The sequence below is a fragment of the Helianthus annuus genome, chromosome 1 (genome assembly GCF_002127325.2).
Source record: "Helianthus annuus cultivar XRQ/B chromosome 1, HanXRQr2.0-SUNRISE, whole genome shotgun sequence".
Taxonomy (NCBI): domain Eukaryota; kingdom Viridiplantae; phylum Streptophyta; class Magnoliopsida; order Asterales; family Asteraceae; genus Helianthus; species Helianthus annuus.
The window spans coordinates 87417157-87444908 of NC_035433.2; the positions used below are offsets into that span (position 1 = coordinate 87417157).

General features: G+C 35.4%; 1 protein-coding gene and 1 long non-coding RNA gene across 2 annotated transcripts; both read right to left on the bottom strand.

Annotated features, from left to right (window-relative positions):
• Positions 1-8513: 8513 nt before the first annotated feature.
• Positions 8514-10263, bottom strand: LOC110937822. The gene is made up of 3 exons (XR_002591073.2): positions 9841-10263; positions 9094-9180; positions 8514-8740 (listed from the first exon to the last, which is right to left on the bottom strand). It is a non-coding gene; the product is annotated as an uncharacterized LOC110937822 (long non-coding RNA).
• A 14581-nt stretch (positions 10264-24844) lies between these two features.
• LOC110871567 (60S ribosomal protein L23) lies at positions 24845-27428 on the bottom strand. The gene is made up of 4 exons (XM_022120252.2): positions 27302-27428; positions 26951-27235; positions 25737-25778; positions 24845-25141 (listed from the first exon to the last, which is right to left on the bottom strand). Exons 1-4 carry the CDS (start codon positions 27312-27314, stop codon positions 25059-25061), a joined length of 423 nt encoding a protein of 140 aa, XP_021975944.1. The 5' UTR covers positions 27315-27428; the 3' UTR covers positions 24845-25058.
• Between the last annotated feature and the right edge of the window lie 324 nt (positions 27429-27752).

A 27752-nucleotide genomic window follows, 5' to 3' on the forward strand; every position in this document is an offset into this window, starting at 1 on the left:
GACTGTAACACCCCGTGTTTTCCCAAAAGTCAAAGTCAAGAGTTGACTGTTATTGGAATTAAAGATCAATAAAGATTAATTTCATTTTAGTTTCATTTTGATTTTCATATTATTTGGAGTAAGTGTTGTATAATCAAACTAATCGGCCGATAATCGAACTGTGAATCAACGACCGACTGTGAATGATAGGAAGTAACAATGCAATAAAGCCAGTCAATCAATAATCAAGCTAATCAAATCAATCATCGAACTCAAGTGTGGATAATTTTAATGCTTTTATACGTGTGTGTGTGCCTTACGTGTTACTTGTGCATGTTACTTTTATGTTAAAAGGTGTGGTGAATCAATCAAATCAATCAAGACTCAAAGGTGAATCAAACTCAATGGAAATCGAACCCGAAATGGTTGTAAGGATGCTCGTATGTTAGATATAGTAGTCGGACTAAAAGTAAGTTGATTAGGAATTCTATCATTCTCAAATCATCGTTCATCGAAGTCGAAATATCAAAAATCGTCGCGAAATACTCAAAACAGGACAAGCCGATCGAACAGGGCAACCTGATCGAACAGGCTAGCCGATCGAACAGGCTGTTCGATCGAGCAGCCCACTCGATCAGGGATGCTGTTCGACCAGCTGCCCCTTTCCTCTTTTGGAAGCCTATAAATAGGGCTGTCCTTGTCAAGCTTTCCACTTTTGGAAAAGCTCTGACCGACCAGCCTTCTATTCTCACTAAATCTCAGATTTCTCTCGAACCGGTAAGTATCTCACTCCAATCCTTGTACGTTTTTGTTCATTAATCGATTCTCCATCTTTCTATCTTTCAAAATCTGAATTCCAACCGTGAAATCACCAAGATTTAAGCATTCTTGGGTGATGTCATCATGGTGTTCTTCAAAGAACACTAAGTTTGGCATCAACCCAACATGAATAGCTTGAATCTAACCGATTTCCACATAAATAACCTAAAATCTTCTAAAGATCTTAACATTTCACGGTGGAAAAGGATTGGAAGAAGGGTTTTCACCTATCTTTCAACTCTTTTACACTCAAAATGGTGGGAACGAGACTTGAACCGATTTATAAACCATTCTAAACAAACACATGGTTCAAGATTCGGGTTCTATCGAGAGATTTACCGATTCCGGGTTAAACGTTAGACTTAGGTCCTGAAACGCCCACTGACCGGACTTGGGTGATTCCAGCCGAGTCAGTGAGTCGAGTAAAGGCTGAGGTTCTATGGTTCAACTCGTAATCAAACTATCTCTAAAACATCACCAAGTAACGGGAAATAACCAAGTGTTAGGAGATAGGCTAACCAGGTCAGATGCTGGTCGAACGGTTAGGCTATTCGATCGAACAGCCCAACCGAACGAACAATACCAGCCGATCGGCCGGGCTAACCGATCGACTAGCACCTGGGCCCACAAACTCATGAAGTGTAATATTGACAGAGTTCTATTCGATCGATCGAGCCACTCGATTGTAAACATTACTCATCGAGTCATGAGATACTACACTTCAACGCTAGACCTCTTTGAAACATTTGAATGTCACCCGATCGAGCATGCCACCCGATCGAGTGACAATTTGCCAAGTGTGCAATGCTAACCGATCGGTTGGACCAACCGATCGAACGGACTGTTCGATCGGCCAACTTGAAAGGTAATACAAACCATCATACACAAACACATCCTTCACATCAAAGGAAGAAACAATCCACTTGAAAGAACCAGCCGATCGAGCCAGCCGGCCGATCGAACGGGACGTTCGAACGGACTTTAACCCAATCGAACAGCCCACTCGATCGAACAGCCGTCCGATCGAATGGTCTGTCCGATCCAGTTTCCACTGTTCACTTTTCCGCATTACTCATTGTATTGTTATCGAACTATTCAGGCTAACCTATTCTCAGTGCTCCTCTCAATCCACGATCAACCACTGTGAGTATACTCGATCCCTTTTTGCTTTCAGCACTTTTGGGTGTTACATACGTAATCTATCAAATTCACAAACGACACAACTATTTGAACGCTAACCTACTTGCATGTATTACTTGACTAAATGATTGCTGTTTATTATGTTTACACGTGGAGTGCTATCTGCCTGCTTTAGCAACGTAGTACTATAGTTTGGACTCAGCACCCGTTCACACGGGGGTTGCTAAGGACAATTACTTGCATGGATTACAGTGGTAATCATGTATTGTGAACTGTCTCGGACAGTCAACTCGAAGTCGTTGGTATCGATGGTCCCATGTTGATAATTTACATGCATCGTTTGCCCTTGTGTACGTGCTTGGTTATGCGTAAACTTTTCGAACTTTATATGCTATATCAAACTTGTGTACTCACCTTTACATTATATGTATTGACTTTTATTTTAACGTATGTGACAGGTGTTTAAGCTACTAGCGTGCTAGGGAAGCGAGGCAATAATAAGCTTCTAGGAGCCTGTGACCTTAGGACAGTGTCCACATACCTGCTCCAGGGCCATAATTATCTGTAGATCTTGTACTGGCACCTGTAGTCAGTAAGATCTACAGTTAGCCGTCTAGAAGTCTTAAAACAATATTTAAATTCGGTCTATAATAATTAAGAACTTGAGTTGTTGGAACAGTTCCCATATTGTTTAGTTGATTTCTATGATAACTTGTTACTATTTGGGACACGGTATGGGACGTGTTATATAACTGAATTGTATGATAGTTGTTGTGGAAACTTCTGAACAATCTGTTTCGCTCAGTGCCGCGCCCCGATGATTCCGCCATCGGTTGGGGTGTGACAACCGTGAATTGAACAAAGTCACGATTAAGAATCGGTATCCATTACCGAGAATCGATGATTTGTTTGATCAACTTCAAGGAGCTCGATTTTTCTCGAAAATCGATTTAAGATCAGGATATCATCAACTAAAGGTACAGGAAGAGGACATTCCTAAAACCGCATTCAGAACAAGGTATGGTCATTATGAATTTACTGTCATGCCATTTGGTTTAACCAATGCCCCAGCCGCATTTATGGACATGATGAACCGAATATGTAAGCCATATTTGGATAAATTCATAATTGTTTTCATAGATGATATTCTAATTTACTCTAAAAGTAAAGAGGAGCATGCAAAGCACTTGCACTTACTTTTAAGTTTAGTGAGAAAGGAAAAGCTTTATGCTAAATTTTCAAAATGTGAGTTTTGGTTAGAACAAGTACAATTTCTCGGACATTTAGTTAACCATGAAGGAATTCATGTAGATCCAACAAAAATCGAGGCAATTACCAAATGGAAAACCTTAGAGTCACCAACTGAAGTTAGAAGTTTCTTAGGATTGGCCGGTTATTATAGAAGATTTATCCGAGATTTTTCTAGAATAGCCATTCCTTTAACTAAGTTAACCTGTAAATCTGTTAAGTTTGAATGGGGACCAAAACAAGAAGAAGCCTTTAGAATCCTTAAGCAAAGATTAACCCATACACCCATACTAGCGTTACCAGAAGGAACTGAAGACTTTGTAGTCTTTTGTGACGCTTCTAAGTTAGCTAATGGATGCGTATTAATGCAACGTCAAAAGGTTATAGCTTATGCATCTAGACAGCTTAAGAGCCATGAAGAAAATTATTCAACCCATGATTTGGAATTAGGAGCCATAATTTTTGCCCTTAAGATTTGGAGACATTATCTTTATGGTAGTAAGTTTACCATATTCACAGATCATAAGAGTTTAAGATATGTCTTCGGGCAAAAAGAGTTGAATATGAGACAGAGACGATGGATGGAGTTACTTAGTAATTATGATTGTGATATCCAGTATCATGCAGGAAAAGCCAATGTAGTGGCTGATGCTTTAAGTCGAAAATATCACGAAAAGCCAAAAAGGGTACGTTCTCTTAAATTAAATCTACAAGTTTTAAACAATCAGATTAGAAAAGCACAAGAATCAGTAATCAAGGAGGATACTGAAAAATTTAAGGGAATGATTAAGGAATTAGAACAAGGAACAGATGGAATTTGGAGGTTCCATAAAAAGAGAATGTGGATACCTAAATTAGGAAATTTACGTCACCGTATATTAGAAGAAGCTCATAAGTCTAAATATACGATGCATCCAGGAAGTGATAAAATGTACCAGGATTTAAGGAAAAATTTCTGGTGGATAGGAATGAAAAAGGATGTAGCAGCTTATGTTTCTAAATGTTTAACTTGCTCATAAGTTAAAGCTGAACATCAGAAACCCCCAGGTTTGTTACAACAATTAGAAATACCAGTTTGGAAATGGGAATTGATAACAATGGATTTTGTTACCAAATTGCCTAAAACAAGGAAAGGTAATGATACAATCTGGGTGATTGTAGATAGGTTAACCAAGTCAGCTCATTTCTTACCAATGAAAGAAACCTTTAGTATGGAACAATTAGCCAAATTGTATGTAAATAAAATCGTTTCTTTACATGGCATTCCTTTATCAATTGTTTCTGATAGGGATAGCCGTTTTACCTCTCATTTTTGGTCAAGTTTCCAAAAAGCAATGGGAACCAGGTTAAATCTAAGCACAACTTATCATCCTCAAACAGACGGGCAAAGCGAAAGAACAATTCAGACAATGGAGGACATGCTTAGAGCTTGTGTAATTGATTTTGGAGGTAATTGGGACGAACACTTACCTTTAATAGAATTTTCTTATAATAACAGTTATCACACAAGTATCAATGCTGCACCATTCGAAGCACTTTATGGACGAAAGTGCAGAACCCCAGTCTGTTGGGCAGAAATTGGGGAAAAACAATTATCTGGACCCGAGATAGTACAGGGAACAACTGATAAAATCATTCAAGTCAAGGAACGACTAAAAATAGCACATGATCGACAAAAGAGCGTTGCCGATAACAGACGCAAACCATTAGAATTTCAAGTAGAAGATAAAGTATTATTAAAAGTCTCTCCTTGGAAAGGAGTGGTAAGATTCATCAAGAGAGGAAAGCTTAGTCCCAGGTATATTGGACCTTTCAAAATTCTTAAAAGAGTAGGACCTGTAGCCTATCAGCTACAACTGCCAGAGGAAATGGCAGGAATACATAATGTATTTCATGTATCTAATCTCAAAAAGTGCCTAACTGATGAATCACTCGTAGTACCTCTCAAAGATATAGAGGTTAATGAACAACTCAAATTTGTAGAGAAGCCTCTACAAATTGAAGATAGAAAAATTAAGAATCTCAAGCATAAGAGATTAGTTCTGGTCAAAGTAAAGTGGGACTCCAAAAGAGGACCTGAATACACATGGGAACTTGAATCAGAAATGCAAAAGAAATATCCACACTTGTTCCAGTAGATCTCGAGGACGAGCTCTAAAATAAGGTGGGGAGGATATAACAACCCTCGGTAAAACCGACACCCTCATAATATTTCTGACACCCTAATATATCTTTAAATATATCAATATGTCTTTATATGCACCCCGTATGTGAAAACCGAGCCCAAATTAGAATATAATATATAAAATAAATTAAAAACAATAATTATTAAGCTGAGGTGGGCCGCGTAAGGCCTCACCTCAACCTAAGGCGGGCCGCATTAATAGGTAAATGGACTCCGCTGAAATCTTAAGTTCATGCGGGCCGCGTACGTATTCGTTTAAGTTTATGCGGGCCGCGAGCGACCTGGAATGTGGCACAGCCCGGTGATGACACGTGTCAGCATCGTGTCGAACCTAGTAGATGACCGGACCAAGCTATACGTTGACCGCATGTTGACGCGGGCCGCGTAAGGTTTAGCCTTACTTCACGCGGGCCGCGAGGAAGTTCGAATTCAGCCCTATAAATAGCACGCATCGGGCCTTCAGTCCGTCGTTCAAAATCTTTCTTTCTTTCTTAATTTTCTGTAGTGGCGTTACTATACCCGGGCATTATACCCCCTAAAATAGCGAGGTTCTGCTACGATGTAAGTATTATAACCCCTGGAGACGTATTAGATACGCTGCCCGATTGATCTAGGGTTCCGTAACGGCTGTCGTGGTTCTGCCCGACGTAGTCGTTGGAATGCCGTCTCGGGGAGGGTATTACTAATGTTAAAATGGGTTATTATACTAACACACGTGCATTTGTGTAAATTATAGATATTCACCAGGAAACCCTAAAGAATAACCTAAAACAGCAATGTGAGTAATCCTCTTTTTGTTAACTGTTTTTACAAAACCTTAAATACCTTTCCATGCGAATGACAGTTATTGAGTATTTGTAAGAATACAATTATCGTGGGTATGTTGGGGTTTTGTATACAAAATTGGTTACAACCTGGTTAAGGAGTAACATTTCCACAAGTCGGGTGTCGACAGTACCAACGGGTGATAATTGATATAACTTGGAAACAAATGTAATTGCGGGATCGCCCTCAATACTGTTCACTGTGAATTTTATTTAAACCTGATTAAACTGGGATTCACTCACCAGTATTTCCCACTGACAAAATGTTTTTAAAACGCGTTTCAGGTAACAAAATGTGAAAGCCAAATAGAAGCCAGCTGGACAGCACTGGAGGCTTGGAAAAGTGGCAATAAAGTTACCTAAAAATAAAACGGATGTTTTTGTTAAATAAATAGGATTTATTCCTATGAAATGTGTGTATTGAAAACTTGGGTTTTACCCATATGTTTAATGTTATAAAACATGGTGGTTTACTCTGATTAAATATTTCCTAACTACGGTCCTGATGAAAATTTCCACTGCCAAATTGGATAAATAAATGTGATACCACCGAAACTGGCTCACGGCCGCCCGTTCCCGGGAACTAGGGACCGGGGGTTGTGACAGCCATGATAGGCTAAAAAGCGTTAAGAAAACAATTAATACGTGAAATGACCACACGGTGTAAACCGAAGCGAGTCATATAGATGAGATGGTAATAAATATCATCTCGCCAACGTAATCGGTCACTTAGACCAAATGGGTCAAAAGGTGAAAAATATCACCCTTTGACAATAACGACTAATGATTATTGTCGAGCTATATTATTTCAGGTGTAAATGTCAAATGGGTATTAGCAACGCTATGAATTAGCGGTTATAAAAGCAAGGTATTAAAAACGGGTCAATAGATTGATCTGCGCCAGGTATGTGAAATAGGGTAACACTCATTTAGAACATGTGGTTCAAGAGTGTTAAAAGAGGTCAAAATGGACATTTGGTTACTTGATAAGTAAACCAAATGTTTTAAGTAATGAACATAGCGTTTGGAAAGCTTAATGACTTTTCAAACAAAATCATAGGTTAAAAGAGGGATTATGGGTCAAATATACTTTCAAAAGTCCTTCATTGTTAATAAAAGACTAAAATGGACCAAAACGCCCTTGGAGGCTAAATTGAACAAACAACCTTTAAAAGTTGTTAGGAAATGATTATTACGATTAAATAAATACATAGGACAAGTATAGAAGTTGAAAGATGTATTACGTTAGTCAAACGGCTCTATTTGAGGCCTTGCCGTAAAATAATGAGTTGAGGGGTAAAACTCGGTTTGCATAGATTACCTTAGTAAACCCACCATAAATATAGTTGTGGTGGAAGATCATTTGACAAATATTGCGAAATTAAGAAGCTAGAATGTAACACCCGTTCTTATTATTCAAGGTTTAACGTAAATTTTACGTAAAACAATCATATAATTAAGATTACATAAACATTTGGAAATATGGGTTTATTAAAACTTTTACAAATCATAAGTTATTCTACATAACGTGATTAAATTCGTTGTTTAAAATTTACTATGTGTCAAAGTGCGGAAGCGTGTGTCTTTATCGTGTTCGGTTCTTCACTGAGCTTGATCATCTTCCGGCATCCAAAAGTACCTACATTTCAATAACATGAAATGATTTAGTCATACGGGGTTTAAATCAAGTCCGAACGATGTCCGGGAAACAATTGATTTTTCAATTTAAAAAAAAACAAAATATATATAAAAATCTTCACCCTAAATTACGGTGGGATCGTAATTTACGGTGGCACCTGGGTTCAAGCTTTTCTACTGTAAAACAGTGGGCCACCACCGTAAATAAATCATCTCCACCATAAATTACGGTGGGACCGTAAATTACGGTAGACCCTGGGTTCAGCCTTTCCATTTTGCCGTAATTTGACACTAAATCTTCCGTATCTTTCAAACCGCTTATCCGTTTGACCTACCGTTTCTTCCTACATGTTTGTAATTTGGTTCTCCATCATATGGAGTTAAAATCCAACATCCGGCTTGATAAAATTCAAGACTTTTAAGTCTTCGGCTTATTACTCTTTTACCAAAATTTGACCCGTTCGTGATTTTATCAAACATACAAGTTTGTCTGACCCTTATTTCTCATAAACCTATTAAATTCAAAGATGTCTAACATATTGGGTTTCAAATTATAGAATTATATACATTCTTTAACCCTTTTTCACCCATATGCTTATTTTGACCCGTTTGAGGTATTCAAGCATATTTTAAGCACCAATTGCTTTCATTCATTTCTAAATACATATATATTTCCAAACAACCTTTAAGGGTTGTTTGTTCAATTTAGCCTACAAGGGCGTTTTGGTCGATTTTGGTCCTTCTTTTACAATGAAGGACTCTCACCAAATATTCGACCAAAATATCACTTTTAACTACAACATAAATATGCGTACCTGGCTCGGATCAACGAATAGACCCGATTTATGCCTCGCTTTTATTATCACACCATTAATGATGACGCAACTATCCGATTTGCTAATTAGTCCTGTTAACATAAGACTTGACGACCACATTAATCGATATTGTCAAATGGTGTTATCACCACCATTCGACCCGTTTGGACTATATGCCCAACATTGTCTATTTAAGTCAAAAACACCGTTTTTGATTTCCAATTTGTACATCATCCCATCCCGGGTTTTATAACCATACCCTTTTTCTTTTACACTCTTTTCTTGCAGTTTCAACCCATTTCGGCTTACGCCATGGGTATCCTTTTTAACCATGATTTACATAAGTCAACACTTGACAATTTTCCAAATTTCCAATATTATTGTTTTCACGTTAATAAGTATCGAAATAACAAGCATTCTACATAAGTGTGTAAATTACACTTACCTTGCATCCGAGCTACGCTTTTCTTCTATACTTGACTCGTTTGACCCGTTTTCACTCCAAGCTTCACCTAGCTTGTTTAAGCGCCAACTATTGTTCATCATTTACAAGGTGGTTAGATTAGTCATTAACAATCACGACTATACCACTTTACTTATTTTCTTAGCCGAAACCACTTATTCGACTTCATCACTAGTTAGTTTGACTTTCTAAAGTCAACTACATTTAATCATATAATATGCACGATTAAGGCAAATCAACATTATGATTAGAACCCGTTTTATCCCATGTCTCATGTAATTAGTCAAGCTTGTCAATTACGCGTTTCACTTGAATTTCAACACTTACTTCTCATTTAGGCATTTTAACAAACACCTAATGGGCGTCATTCTACACTTTTGCTAACTAGTCCGTAATTAGTCATTTTTAGCAAGATTAACATCAAATTTCAACCCTCTATATCTAGTGTTCATGGACTACATCAAGAACTTATATCATAACAATCAATATTCATCAAATTAACACTCCGATCCGAGTGTAGATGAACATACAAAAACCCATTTAGCACATAATAGAGTAATTATCAAATCCCCAGTTTTGACAACAATTCATCAAATTTTCTACTAGGGTTTGTTTCTAAACCTAGATATAATCATAACACACTCATAGAATCAATATTCATTCCAGAATTTCGATTATGATTATTCATCATAATCTCAAAGTATCACCAAATCATAATTTTTAACATACCTTGTAATCCCCATGACTAGGTGATCACGAATTTGTGTTCATGCAATGATTTGGCTCTTGATTTGGGCTTCAATTTGAGAGATTCTTGAGGGATTAGGGTTTTGAGCAAGAGAGCCCTTCTTGGCTCTGGTTGAAGTCGCAGACACACACACGTATGTGTGTGTTTTGTTTATTAATTTGTTTAATTGAAACTTTAATTCAATTGTCCATGTCTAGTCCCTTCACTTTACACAAGTTATTTAAAGGGTAGCTTAACCACATTAGTTCTATTTTGTCAAGACATTAACTAACTAGGTTAATACTCCTAGTTACTTGGTGGGTTCCGGGAGCTAAAAACCCGTTTTATTTTAAGTCCCGTTGACTCGGGTTCTTATAAACTCAATTCCTTAATTCTTTGATTCGCTTGTATTTAAATTATTAGGATTTCTTATTAAATCCAAATATTTACCGGGTTATCTTTACTGCTAACGGTACTTTACCCGTCTTTTGGTATTAACGGAGTATGATTACCAAACCCGTTTTAGGGGTGTTACAAGTCTACCCCCCTTAGAGAGGTTTCGTCCTCGAAACCTTTTATTACATAATTCATTGAGTTTCTAAACTCAATGCGTTCGACTTGAGTAATCTCTTAAGCATTACTCATACTTTAACCAATTGTTAGCATTACCAGAAAAATTATGGTAATATCTTTTTGGTTACAGAACCTCTACGTATCTCATATGACATAATGTAACTTGAAATAACGTAATTCCGTTATTTTTACTAGTTTAGTTAACTTAGCAATTTCCATCGCTTTTATATATTATCGAACTCTAGGTGCATTTGTCACCTCGACCCGTTTAAGGGTCCTTAGTGAAATAGTTCACTTTTAGCAACAAATTCTTTTGTTTTCAAATTTATCTATTCGGTTCAGCTATACCGAATCTACCGCTTACAAGCAAACCAAATTTTCTTGATTTGAATTGGTGACCTTAACCGGTCTCATTAACTAGTCTTATTAGTTCAGTTACTTTTATCACTCGCTTAGTTATAATGTGATTTTACTTCACATTACATTTCCTAACCGTGATCGTGTCACATCATGTTTAATTTGTATCAACCTTTCATTTTTGAAAATATCCCTTTTCGAATATATCATCTTGCGCCTATCAGTGTCAAGACTTGCATCTTTCATGCTTACTATTTAAATTCCTATCAGAATTTATGTTTGTAAAAACATTATTTCTTACTAAAACCGAAGTTTTAGTTTTAGGATCTTTTCTTTAACTTGTGTCAATCACCCATACCCTGATATTGACAGTCCGTAATTTAATCCCTTACAGTCTTAGTTTTATGCGGGGATTCTTAACTGATTTCCTCGCTTTATCCAATCTAACCCGTAGGTTTTATCACTTAGCCTTACGGGCTATTTTTGATTCGACATTCACCTCTTTAGGGCGAAGTCCCTATAACTTCTTTCTAATCATGACCCGTGGGTCGTTTTAGTCCGTAGATCTCTCATTTGTTTATAACCCTAAAGGTTATGTTGATCCCGTAGATCACTCTTTTTACTCGTGTCTTATTAAAATATATATTTGGTGTCAAAGCACTCTTTTTACGTTTGAAAATCATTTGTCTCAAGCTTACCGTTATCCGGCTTGCGCTTACTTATGCCTTCAAGCATTATACTTTATTCAACCCGTTCAATCTCAAAATAGTTGAATATAATTATCAAAATTTCTGTTTGCGAAATTTTATGGTCTTTTAGTCATAACTCATAATCCGAGTCTTTTGACTTTAAATTCGTGTTCTCGTTTCTCGGTTTACGCATGTGTTTAAATCCTTACCCATTAACCGGGTACTTTACCGAAGTCATTATTAGTGCAAGCATTCCGGTATACATCGAGTTTTCGTTTTAATTTGTTTGGTTGTCTTAGCGGAAGCCCTCGCTTTTATTCAACCAAACCTTTATTCTTTATTTGACCATCCTTGACAGTCTTTTAAACTATGAATGATGATTATCATCATCATCATTTCTTTACTACGACCAGAGTCAACGATTTTGATCGTTTTTCTCGTGTGGGCAATACCTTTGTTTCTATGACCCCGGGGGTCATTTATACTTTGGTTTTACAGTGCCCTTTTTGTCTACCATGGTTTTCGATCGTTCTTCCCCATGTGGGCAATACCTTTGTTTCTATGACCCCGCGGGTCATTTATACTTTGGTTTTACAATGCCCTTTTTGTCTATCATGGTTGTTTCATCAAAAATGACTTATGTCACGAATTTCCTTGGGTCTTTTATTTCTATGTGCGCCATACATCATTTTTATGGTTCCCGCGAAAACCATTTATACGAGTATGCCCATGAGATTTCTTGACCCTAAGGATCCTTTAAATTTCATTCTTCTTGACCTTACTACATCGGACATAACTGCGCTCATTATAAGAAGCTCATGCTATCATGTGTTCACTACTTACTTGGCCAGAGTAAGCGATCAACACGTGGTACGCGTGACCTTATTATAATTACCACATTACGTCCCATGTAAGTAACTCCTCAAATTATCTCCATGTTTATGGTTTCATTTGGTAAAACTTTATTTAATTGTTAGTTAACAATTATTAGTTCTAGTCGTTTATTCCTTGAACATGTACAATGTCCCTTTTTATAAACGTTTATTCACATTCATTGATGTGATCATTACTTTTCTCAATAGGATTTATATTGAGAATATTTACTTGGATGATCACTCTTGTCCAAGTTTCTATATAAACAAGTCTTGTTATTCATTTGTTATTAATCATTGTGAATAACACATTTCCTATTAAATTTCTCTTGGAAATCAGGTTTTCCAAGTTCTATCATATGTGTATGCAACCGTTATTACTTACGTGTTTGTTGCATATAACGACTCGTACGATTAAATTTAAAAGTGTGCACCTGGTAATGCTTGCCCTAACGGGCTTTTCTTGTCATTAGTCTTGTTCGCGACCGTTACGCGATTTTGGTCCTTGATGAGTATGCTCTTCCTATCATACCTCGGACCGTTCCATCATCATATCCATAATTCGTTCAACTCCCGTCATCTTCAGACGCGAGTGTCCTTCAATTAAAACATTCACAAGAGTTAGTAATGTCAACTTCGATAACCGCCCGTATTATAATACAAGGCTTTTTCTACTATACGCGTCAACGCGCGTATTTTCGTCAACCATATCAATCATTTAAATTGGGGTAACATATACCACACGATAGCCCTATGTGTTGTTTACAACACTTTAGCATACTAACTATTAACGTACTTGTACTTACCGGATTTGCGATCAAGCCTCGAACCGAACACTATTCTTTGTCAAGAGCATAAGGTTTAAGTCCAAGCATGGTTCCTCCCCACCATACTCGAATCTCTTAAACCAAGGCTCTGATACCAACTTGTAACACCCGTTCTTATTATTCAAGGTTTAACGTAAATTTTACGTAAAACAATCATATAATTAAGATTACATAAACATTTGGAAATATGGGTTTATTAAAACTTTTACAAATCATAAGTTATTCTACATAACATGATTAAATTCGTTGTTTAAAATTTACTATGTGTCAAAGTGCGGAAGCGTGTGTCTTTATCGTGTTCGGTTCTTCACTGAGCTTGATCGTATTCCGGCATCCAAAAGTACCTAAATTTCAATAACATGAAATGCTTTAGTCATACGGGGTTAAATCAAGTCCGAACGATGTCCGGAAAACAATTGATTTTTCAATTTAAAAAAAAAACAAAATATATATAAAAATCTTCACCGTAAATTACGGTGGGACCGTAATTTACGGTGGCACCTGGGTTCAAGCTTTTCTACCGTAAAACAGTGGGCCACCACCGTAAATAAATCATCTCCACCGTAAATTACGGTGGGACCATAAATTACGGTAGACCCTGGGTTCAGCCTTTCCATTTTGCCGTAATTTGACACGAAATCTTCCGTATCTTTCAAACCGCTTATCCGTTTGACCTACCGTTTCTTCCTATATGTTTGTAATTTGATTCTCCATCATATGGAGTTAAAATCCAACATCCGGCTTGATAAAATTCAAGACTTTTAAGTCTTCGGCTTATTACTCTTTTACCAAAATTTGACCCGTTCGTGATTTTATCAAACATACAAGTTTGTCTGACCCTTATTTCTCATAAACCTATTAAATTCAAAGATGTCTAACATATTGGGTTTCAAATTATAGAATTATATACATTCTTTAACCCTTTTTCACCCATATGCTTATTTTGACCCGTTTGAGGTATTCAAGCATATTTTAAGCACCAATTGCTTTCATTCATTTCTAAATACATATATATTTCCAAACAACCTTTAAGGGTTGTTTGTTCAATTTAGCCTACAAGGGCGTTTTGGTCGATTTTGGTCCTTCTTTTACAATGAAGGACTCTCACCAAATATTCGACCAAAATATCACTTTTAACTACAACATAAATATGCGTACCTGGCTCGGATCAACGAATAGACCCGATTTATGCCTCGCTTTTATTATCACACCATTAATGATGACGCAACTATCCGATTTGCTAATTAGTCCTGTTAACATAAGACTTGACGACCACATTAATCGATATTGTCAAATGGTGTTATCACCACCATTCGACCCGTTTGGACTATATGCCCAACATTGTCTATTTAAGTCAAAAACACCGTTTTTGATTTCCAATTTGTACATCATCCCATCCCGGGTTTTATAACCATACCCTTTTTCTTTTACACTCTTTTCTTGCAGTTTCAACCCATTTCGGCTTACGCCATGGGTATCCTTTTTAACCATGATTTACATAAGTCAACACTTGACAATTTTCCAAATTTCCAATATTATTGTTTTCACGTTCATAAGTATCGAAATAACAAGCATTCTACATAAGTGTGTAAATTACACTTACCTTGCATCCGAGCTACGCTTTTCTTCTATACTTGACTCGTTTGACCCGTTTTCACTCCAAGTTTCACCTAGCTTGTTTAAGCGCCAACTATTGTTCATCATTTACAAGGTGGTTAGATTAGTCATTAACAATCACGACTATACCACTTTACTTATTTTCTTAGCCGAAACCACTTATTCGACTTCATCACTAGTTAGTTTGACTTTCTAAAGTCAACTACATTTAATCATATAATATGCACGATTAAGGCAAATCAACATTATGATTAGAACCCGTTTTATCCCATGTCTCATGTAATTAGTCAAGCTTGTTAATTACGCGTTTCACTTGAATTTCAATACTTTACTTCTCATTTAGGCATTTTAACAAACACCTAATGGGCATCATTCTACACTTTTGCTAACTAGTCCGTAATTAGTCATTTTTAGCAAGATTAACATCAAATTTCAACCCTCTATATCTAGTGTTCATGGACTACATCAAGAACTTATATCATAACAATCAATATTCATCAAATTAACACTCCGATCCGAGTGTTCATCATAACATACAAAAACCCATTTAGCACATAATAGAGTAATTATCAAATCCCCAGTTTTGACAACAATTCATCAAATTTTCTACTAGGGTTTGTTTCTAAACCAAGATATAATCATAACAACACTCATAGAATCAATATTCATTCCAGAATTTCGATTATGATTATTCATCATAATCTCAAAGTATCACCAAATCATAATTTTTAACATACCTTGTAATCCCCATGACTAGGTGATCACGAATTTGTGTTCATGCAATGATTTGGCTCTTGATTTGGGCTTGAATTTGAGAGATTCTTGAGGGATTAGGGTTTTGAGCAAGAGAGCCCTTCTTGGCTCTGGTTGAAGTCGCAGACACACACACGTATGTGTGTGTTTTGTTTATTAATTTGTTTAATTGAAACTTTAATTCAATTGTCCATGTCTAGTCCCTTCACTTTACACAAGTTATTTAAAGGGTAGCTTAACCACATTAGTTCTATTTTGTCAAGACATTAACTAACTAGGTTAATACTCCTAGTTACTTGGTGGGTTCCGGGAGCTAAAAACCCGTTTTATTTTAAGTCCCGTTGACTCGGGTTCTTGTAAACTCAATTCCTTAATTCTTTGATTCGCTTGTATTTAAATTATTAGGATTTCTTATTAAATCCAAATATTTACCGGGTTATCTTTACTGCTAACAGTACTTTACCCGTCTTTTGGTATTAACGGAGTATGATTACCAAACCCGTTTTAGGGGTGTTACATAGAAATAAATAATTATGAATTATGCGGAGAAGTGCTTAAATACCCTTAACGGGTCAAAATAAGCATTTGAGTACAAACAGGTTTAAGAATATACATGAACTCGTGAATTGAACCTAATAAGATAGACAACATTGAAATTACAAGATTTATGTGACATAGGAATCAATCAAATACGTCTGTTTGGTAAAACCGCGAATGGGTCAAAATTTGGTAAAAAGGGTAATAAGCCGAAGACTTAAAAGTCTTAAATTTTGTTAAGCCGGACGTCGAATTTTAACCCCATGTGATGGAGAATCAAATTACAATCACGTAGGAAGAAACGGTAGGTTAAACGGACAAGCGGTTTGAAAGATACGAAAGATTTCGTGTCAATTGCGGCAAAAAGGAAACTGGGCTGTTACAGAGTCCACCGTAACTTACGGTGCCACCGTAAGTTACGGTGGAGATGAAAATGATACGGTGGGTTTCTACTGTTGTACGGTAGAAACAGATTAAACCAGAGGCCACCGTAACTTACGGTTCCACCGTAAGTTACGGTGGAGGCCAGGATTGAAAATTTTGTTTTGGTGATCGATTGTTTCTCGAACTCGTTTAGACACGTTTTAAACCTCGTATGACTAAAGAATTTCATGTTTATGAAATGTAGGTACACCACGGATGCCGGAAGACGATCAAGCTCAACGAAGAACCGAACACGATACAGTTACATGCTTCCGCACTTTGCCACGTTGTAATTTTTAAGCAACGAATTCGATCACGTTACGTAGAATAAATTATAAATTGTAAAGGTTTTAGTAAACCCGTATTTCCAAATGTTTATGTAATCTTAATTACATGATTGTTTTTTTGTAAAATATACGTTAAACCTTGAATAATAAGAACGGGTGTTACATGGGTGCCACAATAACAGTGTAAAAGGGTTATTTTGGCCATGATCAATTTTTGGGTTTTTGAAGTTAATGATCAGGATTACCCTTGTATTGTTATCTAATATCTGATATTAAACTATTGTGTATGAAGGGTGGTCTTTAATGTTGATATTTTAAGTGTTAATGAACCTTATTATACTGTGTTTTGTTTGAAGTTATCATGTTAATTTTAGGGTCAATTGTAACATTTGATAAATTGTGTACACTGTTGTAGATTAGGATCAAATGCCAATCACTGTTGCACATTAGGATCAAATGCCATTCACTGCTACACATTAGGATCAAATGCCTTTCACTGCTACATATTAGGATTAATTGAAGCTCACTGCTGCACATTAGGATCAACTGAAGCATTTGACTATGACTTTGATGTGCTTAGGGTCAAATGACACTGAGTATAATTTAAGTTGATGGTATTTATGTTTGAGATGTTTGTTTGATGTGCTTAGGATCAAATGACATCAGTGGATGTTTGCTGCACATAAGCGTTTTGCTGGTTTATACGATAATTTAAGTTGATGGTATTGTTTGTTTGATAAGGGTGCGGCAAGCATAGGATTAGTCTTTGATTTGAAGTTATTAATTGTGTTTGGGATCTAACTACTTGACTGTGTTTAGGATCAAATGACTTTGACTGGTACTTGTGTGTGTTTAGGATCAAATGTAGCATTTGAAGAAGGATTCTGCCACTTGAGCGTGTTTAGGATCAGTTGTAGCATTTGAACAAGTTGATCAGGGTACAATAGGATTTAGTCTAAAGTTCAATTGCATAATGTTACTTAGTTATAAATAGAACAAGGATGATATTGTTTGCTTTGCACAATAGGAATTAGACTAAAGTTACTCAAAGAGTTACAAAATAAACTTTTAGGGACTCACTGCGTTAAACATATTGATTTTGGATTCAAGTGGTTAACACCACTAAAACACAGGGACTCAAAAAGTAATTTTCTCTTTAAACTTTATCATTTTAATTCACTGTTATTTTGTATCTATTTTATTAAATTTAAGAGTTGTAATTCTTATTTTTCCTCTTTTGTCTTTTATGATCCCAAAATTTTACAAAAATAAAATTATACGGGGTTCTAACCTAGTAATGTAATATAATTATAATAATATACGAAACCATGACAATATACATCCATGAAGCACGAAAAAATAAGAAAAAAATGTGATTTTGGAATGCTTCAAGCTTCCAACTATTAAATGATAAAATCAATAATTACATAAACCATTTCTGGAGTGGTTATCTATTGACAAAGACGAATCCTTTAAACATCTGATTTTGAAAAGGGGAGGTCTTAGGTTCAAGTGTCATGGACAATAGGGATTAAAAAGAATTGTCATAAAAACCGTAAACCATTTCTATTTGTATCCAAACCGGTGGAAATTCTCGTGCGGTGCAGTGAAAATTTGATATATGCGTAAACCTAAAAAATTGTTTGCAATAGTATTAGATCTAACCAAATAAAAGTTATAAACATAAAATTGTAAGTAACAAAGTTACTTTGCTACAATCCTTCTTCTGCACTGGTAGTGAAAAAATACCATAAAATACCAAAGCGAGCTCTTAGCAAAACCAAAACCAACAAAAGGGGATACCAATACAGATGTTGTTTGGTTAATATTTGTTTGGTTTATTACGGCACCAGTTATAAAAAATACTTTATTTTGAATATAACTCCGTTTTTTTATAAAATTTATATTGGAATATTAAGAAAAAATTTGAACACAAGTGCACATTTGTTTTTCTTATAAGTTACGAACACAAATTATTAGAGAAAAATAAATTTAAATGATGAATAGCAGCTGCCTATTGGTCCTTTTTTTAGTTTTTTTTCTTTTGTCTTTTAGTAACTTTTTTTATTTTAGCATTTACCCTTCAGCATTTAGTATTGGCATCGACAATCCTTTAACTTTCTAAAAACTTTATAATCATTTTTATGCGTTTATATTTATGCACATGTCGGTATAAAATAAAGTTCATTACATTTGTCTTTTTTGTCTTTTAGTCAGTTTTTGTTTATTTTAGCCTTTGCTCTTCAACATTTAACCCTTTAACTTTCTAAAAAATTATAATCATTTTTTACGTGCTTATATTTAGGTTGTCGTATAACGTTTGTTTAGACCAATAGACCAGTTACTATTAATTACAATAAATTATTACTATATATTACTAAAAGAAATTAAATGAATAGTGATTTTAATATTATAATAATATATAGTTTTTTTAGTACTTTTATTATTTTAATATTACTATTACTATATATTAATAAAAGAAATTAAATAAATAGTGATTTTAATATTATAATAATATATAGTTTTTTAATACTTTTATTATTTTAGTTATTTTCTTTACTTTTTAACTTTAATCTTTTTTTTTCATATCAGGGGTTGGGATAAGCTTGGTGTCAACCGGTATCGAACCATTATTGGTATCGAAAATACCGGGACGGTCCTGTTCGGTATCTGTACATGAAGGTAAAATCCGGCACTAATATAGAAAACGTCAAAAGTTGGTGCCGAATTGATATTGGAAATCTTTTGGTTCGGAAAATTCAGTGCTTCTACCTGGTACCATTTGCTCATCCCTGATCACGGTTACCGTACGAACAACGGTATCGTACAACTTTTTTTTAATGATTTTTTTCAACTTTTAATTTTTTCATTTTTAGTTTCAGGGGTAGGGATGAGCTCGGTGACAACCGATACAGAATCGATACTGATACCGAAAATACCGGTTACGGTACCGGTATATGAAGGTAAAAAACGGTAGTGAACCGGTGCCAGGAATGCCAAAAGTCGGTACCAAATTGGTACTTAAGATCTTTCGGTTCGGCAAATTTGGTACTGGTACCAAGAACAATTTGCTCATCTCTGACCACGGGTTCCATACGAACAATATCGTTACCATACAACTTTTTTGGTTGATTTTCTTTCGGTTATCTTTTAGTGTTTTTTTTCTATATTTTCTTTTTATTCTTGTCAGCAGTTCCGTTCGCAACACGCTCGTAGTGATTTCAAAACATACGTAAACACAGACTAAATAACAAAAGAAATTCGTCGCAACGCGATGAACTTCTTTAAATCTAGTTTCCCTAAAAAAACATAACTATGTGCATCAAGAATTTGATCTATTGTACAACAAAATAACACTACAGAAACAGAAACAGAGCACAGCTTTCTAAACTCCAAACCAACAGGGGCGGAATCAATGTAGACTTAGCCGTAGCATGGGTTACGGCTCAACCCCGTATTCGCATTCGCAGTGTAATTTTTTTCCAGTTTTATACATAAGATACCCCTAAACATATACGAGGATACCCCTAAGAGAAGCTTATGAAACTTGATATTATTCATTAATCCCAAAACCTTTAGTAACTAAGCCCAAATAATAAAATAATCCATTTGAACAATGTCATAGTTTGTGCGGTCGAAAATGATTTTTTCATAAGGTAAAAGACGACGATCTGATGGAGCGATTTCAAGCTATTAAAAAAAAGGAGAGGACAAATCTATTATATATTTTATTTATTTTATTTATTTATTGTCATTTTTCTAATATTGTATGATTGCACGGTAAAAATTTTTTTTGGGATATTCCTGATTTAATGGGCTAGTTCCGCCACTGCAAATCAAGATATTGTTTTCTAATGACTCCAACCCCATTCAAAATATTTTTATTTTTAATAGCAAAACTGATACAAAAGGGTACTTAATTCTTAATTATATAATTTATATGAAACTTTAGAAAAAAAAAAGATTATTAGATAAAACATAATAGACAACTTTAGACCCGATAGCATAAACGGCTCACCATGTATTAATCAATTAGAGATACCAATCATATCAAGTATATGAATGAGAGATATGATCATACAAGAAACCATCATCAAAGTTTTGAGAATAGCTATGAGGATCATAACCATGGCGGTTGCCGGTGTTGGTTTGCCATGTAAGTGCTTGTTTCCATTGTGACTTGAACCTCCATGTCAGCTGCTTCAAAACACCCCCGCCCCCACCACCACCATCCCTTCGACCACTTGCAAACATGACCGCGGTGTCACCGCAATGGATCCTCCTGTTCCACCTCCACATTGTTGAGTTCACCGTCCGGTTATCCCCTATGATTTTAGAGAGTTACAACTCAAAAGTGACATAGAATTTATGCTCATAAATTGGGACCACCCATCATTCGATATGTTGGATTGTTGGGATCAATCTATATTGGTATCGAAATGTCGTTTTCGTCTCTCTAGAGCCATGATCAACTCCTTGTGTTGTCTATTTCAAGATTTAAATTTTCTAATGAGATTGGGTTATGAATTTATATATTAAACAATGGTAGAATAGTAGATTAAGAAGATGTTTATAGAAAAGGCAGTTAATAACAAGGTTCATAGAATGTGATTAGTTAGTTGAAAATAAAAGGGTAGGTCCATTAAGGTCCCAACTTTATTAGTGATGCAAATGCAACATCATTAAGTTGGAAGTTTGGAACCTTTCAATGGATGTATTAGATTGTTAACTCGTTGAATGAATAAGATATGTTAATTGGGTATCATGCAGATTTAATTATTATTATTATTATTATTATTATTATTATTATTATTATTATTATTATTATTATTATTATTTATTATTATTATTATAATGTAACATGATTTATAATTACAAAATGACATGATTAAGGATATGCATGTTTTTGTTGAGAACTAAATGAATTATTGCTAGTTAAAACTACAACTTTTGATCCCAATAAAAAATTGTTTGGAAAGTAAAATACATTGGTTAGTTAAAACGTGTCGCCAACGTAGCACTAGCTCATTTGGTTGACGCTCATGCCTTTCAGAGAAAAAATCATATGTTCAAATCTAGACAAGGAGAGTAATATAAGGTAGAAATAAGCTTTGTCATTAACAAAAAAAAAAAATAGAATGCGTCAGATGTGAGAAAACTAACGTATCTTGAATTGACTTGTTGATCAATAAGGGTTTACGGAGTGGGTGCGGTTCCATGCGGTAAACTTAGTTTACCAATTGGGAATACCACCGTCAACATAAGTTTACCACTCAAAGGTAAAGGATTTCGGTAAAGGTTTGCCAAAGCGGTGACGGGAAGGAAGGGGAGAGAGGGGGTGTGTGTGGTGGGGTCCATGTCATCTCAATCAATCACACATTTTCCTTTGTTTTAAATAGTTTACCAATTCATGAAGTGTCTAACCATTGCCAACATTTTTGAGAATAGTTTAAACAATTTAGGTTGAATGACATAACACACTCTCATTGGTTGATTTTGAAATTTACCACTTTCAAGTGTCTAACCACTCCCTACACCCTAAACAAACTATTATGGTCTTATTTGGTAATGGGGTAAATGAATGGATAATGAAATAGAATAGACGAGATAATGAAATGGACAGTGGAATGAAATTGATCATTCCATTCCATTCCATTGTGATGCTTGGTTACTTATATGTGAATAGAATGAATAATTTACTTTGGATAATTTGATAGACAAAAAAATACAAAGTAACGAACACAATTATATTAAAAACGACAAAAATATAATTGCTTCAATAATAATAATAATAAAAATAATAATAATAATAATAATAATATAATATTAATAGTAAATAAATTAATAATAAAAATTTAATATATAATAATACTAGTATTAATGTAAATATAAATATAATAATAATATTCCTTGAAAGAAATTATCATATTTGAAAGGAGTTAGATACCTTTAGAATGTTCCATTGTATTACTACATAACATCCAAAATTATTTCTTTCATGATAACCAAACATGGTAGTTTAATGATTCATTTCATTTCATCTTCTATTTCTTAATTTTAGGGTCTGTTTGCTATGGGGTAATGGAATGAACAAAGGAATGGAATGGATGAGGGAATGCAATGGATCATTACCATTACATGTCTTGTTTGGTTACCATGTGTGAATGGAATGAATTATTATTGTGTATTGTTCGGTGGGCAAGAAAAACGGAGTAATAAAATTAGCGATGAGTGGTGGTGGTGGTCGATGGTAGTGATTGTGGGTGGTTATAGGTGGCGTTGGTGGGTGTCGGCGGCGGTGATGGGTGGTGGTGGTGGCGGCGAGTGGCGGTGACGACGAGTGGTGGTGGCGGCAAGGTGGCCGTTGGTGGTGGGTGGCAGCAGAGGTGGCGGTTGGTGGTGGCGGCGGCGGTTGGTGGTGACGGTGGTGGTGGCGTCGACGATGGTGGTGGGTGGCAGCGGCGAGTGGCGTTGGCGGTTGGTCGCAGCTGTGGGTGATAACGGTGGCGAGTGGGTGGCGGCGGCGGCGGTGGCTGTCGGGGTAAGGTGGTGGCGGGTGGGGGCGATGGCGTCGGTGGTGGCAGGGCCGGCTCAACCAATTTGGAGGCCCAAAGCAAAATAAAAAAACCGAGGCCCTTTTTATGAATTTATAAACTAAGTGGTTTTTCTATTAAATAAAGTTATTAAAAGATGATAGTTTAAGACTTGCAGCACATGAAAAACACGAGGTAGCCATGAGTATTTCTTTGTATAATCTTGCTAGATATAAGGATACTTAGAGGTATTTAGAGACTTTTTTATTTACTTTTTTAAAATCGCTTATTGTAAATGTGCTATAGTCTACGAGGAGCATAGGTTTAACGGGCTACATAAACATTCTCTACTATTCGATACATTTTCATACATTGTTTTATTAATGTTCTTTATAACCAACACAGACCAAACAAAAACAAAATTAAAATTCGTAAAAGTAATGTTCTACAATGATAATGGTAATATGCGGCTAAAATGTTCATAAAATGTATTAAAACTTGAATAGATGAAAAACTAATGGTTTTAACAAAAATATAATGAATTTATAATTGAAATTTGGATAGATGAGTAAAAAAATTGGAAGAAAAAACTGTTAGCTATTCCATATTTTTGGATAGATGACAAAAAAGTTATAAAAAAAAACTGTGAGCTAATCCATATTTCTAGAAGAATTAAAAAAAAATTGAAATTTGGATAGATGAGTAAAAAAATTGGAAGAAAAAACTGTTAGCTATTCCATATTTTTGGATAGATGACAAAAAAGTTAAAAAAAAAAAGTGTGAGCTAATCCGTATTTCCAGAAGAATTAAAAAAATATGGCTAACGATAGTAAAGGCTAGGGGATTCGAACCTAAGTCTGAGTGGGGAAAGAGAGCAATTTTACCGCTAGACTACAATCAAATTTCAATTGTAATAATTGTCGAAACAAATTTAACATACAGATTATACGTTTCAATATTTTTTTTAGAATGAGGCCCTAAAAATTTGGTGACCCAAAGCCCTAGTTTGTTTTCACTTATGCTTGGGCCGGCTCTGGGAAAGAGAGCAATTTTACCGCTAGACTACAATCAAATTTCAATTGTAATAATTGTCGAAACAAATTTAACATACAGATTATACGTTTCAATATTTATTTTAGAATGAGGCCCTAAAAATTTGGTGGTCCAAAGCCCTAGCTTGTTTTCACTTATGCTTGGGCCGGCTCTGGGTGGTGGTGATGGTGGGTTGTGGCGAAGGTGGTAGGTTCTGGTGTTGTTGATGAATAATGCAATAAGGGATGGAATGAAAAAAAACATGGAGAGGTGGAAGGAATAATTTTGAGGGAATGGAATGGCTTTTGAAATGAGTGATTTCATTCCATTGACCAACCAAACACCCTTTTATTCATTCTCTCGTAATCATTCATTCCATTCCACCTCTCATTCCTACGTATCAAACACTACCTTAATGATTCATTTCATTCCACTTTCTATTTCATACGGATCGCTACGGTATAAATAGTTTGAAATCAAATATCAGCGGAACTTTTAAATTCAGATTTAGCAAGGAAAACAATATTTAAATTCTGATCTTAAGTAGCTCATAACACGCAATAAGCATTACTCATGTCTGCAATTTGAAACATCATCTCAACAAAATATCTAGTAACAAAATCACCAAAGATCATTTGATTAACAATCACCAAAAACATAATCGACTAAAAAACTATCTCAAAGTGAAGATAAAACTCGACTTCAAATGCGAACTTGACCCTAGACAATGGCATTTGCAGCACTTGCAATCCTAGGCCACAAATCAGCGCACTCTTTCCCGATTGGTCCAGTGATGGCAGATCCTGCATTCAACAACAAAAAGAACCATTAACAATGTTATCATCAATAGTCAAACAAATGTTTATGGAACTTAACAGTTTCCAAAACCAGTCAAGTTAAATACTTTATAGGATTCATGACCACATATTGTTTTTAAAAACGGTTTCAGCCACAACACCAGTCAAATGGCCTTCAATCAGTACGGGCATAGTTGTTAATACCGAATAGCAACAAATAGCGACAAGGGACAAATAGCAACCGTTATTTTATATATAGTGGTACACTAGAAAAGGAATTTTGAAAATTTTTATATGTGTATTATATTAAAATGCCTTGGTCTATATGCTATTTTACGTGTATATTTACAAAAAAACCTATAAATCCAGCTATTATTTAACTATATCTAGTTGCTATTTACATCACAAAAAAACTAAATGTCGCTATTCACGCTATTGGTCGCTATGACCCAAATAGCGACACTTAATCCCTTGGCTACATAGTGGTCGCAATGGCCGCTATTGACAACTATGGTACGGTTATATAAGCATTGTTGAAAGCCTAAAATACTCTTAATGTAAATAGTTTATTGCAAACTTCAATACAAATAAGCATGTTTACCTTTCATTTCTCCCTTAGGGTTTACAATGACACCAGCATTGTCTGCATAAGCAACAAAAAAACTAATTGCTTCATATCACATATATCATTTCAACAGCAAGAAAATTCACATAGATCTAAACAAACATAATAAACATGCGGGGTTAAAACTACAAGCTAACAAAACAACCATAAAACAAAACCAAATTATACAATAAATGTGCAACTATAATAACAAAAATATGAATCAAACATAACAAAATGAATCAAAAACAATTAAGTGCAAAAAGTCGAGCTTTTTTGAGGCCCAGACTCAATAAAACACTAATTTTAAGCTTTTTTATTCATCATATCAAAAGTAGCTCTGAGGTGGCTCAGCTAGTTTGCACCCTAGTAACTAGATATGATTAACCAAAGTACAAACCATGGTTGTAAAAATCCGGAACAGCCTCCGATTAGTCGCAGATCAATCATTAATACGAGGTTTACCTAATGGCCAATTAATAGCTAGGCAGTTAATGGTGGTCGTATTATGGCCAAATTCGAGCCAGATCCCAGCCAAATTTCAACCAAACCTTATAAATTCCCGCTGACTACTTAAAAAATAGGTCAATGAGGGGGTTAAGACCTATGCAGTTAATGCGGTAAAATATCAGATATCGGTCAAAGACTAATATTTGAAATATAGGTTTATCTCGGTGAGATATCAGTGGGATGTCGGTACTTTTAATAAAATGCAGAATTTATATATACAGCAATTTAACACCAATAATTCAGTGATATATCAGTGATATATCGGCTATATCAGTCAAATATCGGTGATATATCGGTCAATATGTCAGATAATATCGGTAGCAATATTTGACACCGATATTTTACTAAAGGACCGATATGACCAATATATTGCAATATGTCACCCATATTAACTGCATAGGTTAAGACATGTCTACTTTAAAAAACTAGATACAAAACTGTGTGTGTATATATATATATCTAAAAATTACATATAAAATCCGAATGAGATTAGTTCCAATTAATCCCTATTAATCACGAATAATCGCTAGTCAAGTCGCCTATCGATTCTTACAACACTGATACAAGCAATGCAGATCAACTAGTTATAATTAGAATAATGTCACTAAACAAACAAACAACATTCAATTTAGTTCAAATCAGCATCTAAACAATCATCAATCAAATATAAAACGATAAAAAAAATAATCAACAAAACTAACCTTCAAAATACATAAATACACCATCCTTTCGCCTCCAAGGCTTACGCTGCCTAACAATAACAGCAGGCATAACCTTCTTCCTCAAATCAGGCTTACCTTTCTTCACAGTAGCCATAACCATATCACCGACACAAGCCGACGGCAAACGGTTAAGCCTACCTTTGATTCCTTTCACTGAAATGATGTACAAATTCTTCGCGCCGGTGTTATCGGCGCAGTTCACCGTCGCCGCCACCGGTAAACCGAGTGACATCCGGAACTTGTTTCCGGCGGAACCTCCGCGACCTGAAAACAACGATTGAAGTTGAATGATTGTTTAGATTTGTAAGAAAATTGATGATAATTTGTTACCTCGCTTCGACATGGTTGATCGCCGTGATCTGCTGCTCGTTGAAGAAGAAAAATGAGGGTTTGGGGGTTATTAGGGTTTTATATGGAATGTTTTTCTAGGGTTCTGTCAGTTTTGGGCCTGGCCCAAGTAAAACGTAAATATGATTTATTATTAAAATGAGCCCAACTAAAATATAAATAACATAATGTCTTTGTTATTAGAAATTATGAAGAAAAAAAAAAACTAGTTATTTTCTTTCTTTCAAGTAAACTAGAAATCTGGTGGGTCATGGAAGGGATATACAATTCTAGACAGCTTGTTGGTTTGGAGAAGAGCCATTGGCAAACAGGTTTCCTAATCTGTTATGTTTGGAAAGTTGCAAACATGTAGCGGTGGCAGATCGTTTGGTGGAAGAGAATGGGGTCTTCAGATTTAGACCCCGATGGAAAAGGCGGCCAATTTCAGCATGTG

Excerpts from the sequence above, each read along its gene's own strand:
- LOC110871567 (XM_022120252.2), bottom strand. Across the intron at positions 25,779-26,950 it reads TGTATTTATGTATTTTGAAG|ACAATGCTGGTGTCATTGTA; the intron begins GTTAGTTTTGTT and ends TTGCTTATGCAG. Across the intron at positions 25,142-25,736 it reads CCCTAAGGGAGAAATGAAAG|GATCTGCCATCACTGGACCA; the intron begins GTAAACATGCTT and ends TGTTGAATGCAG.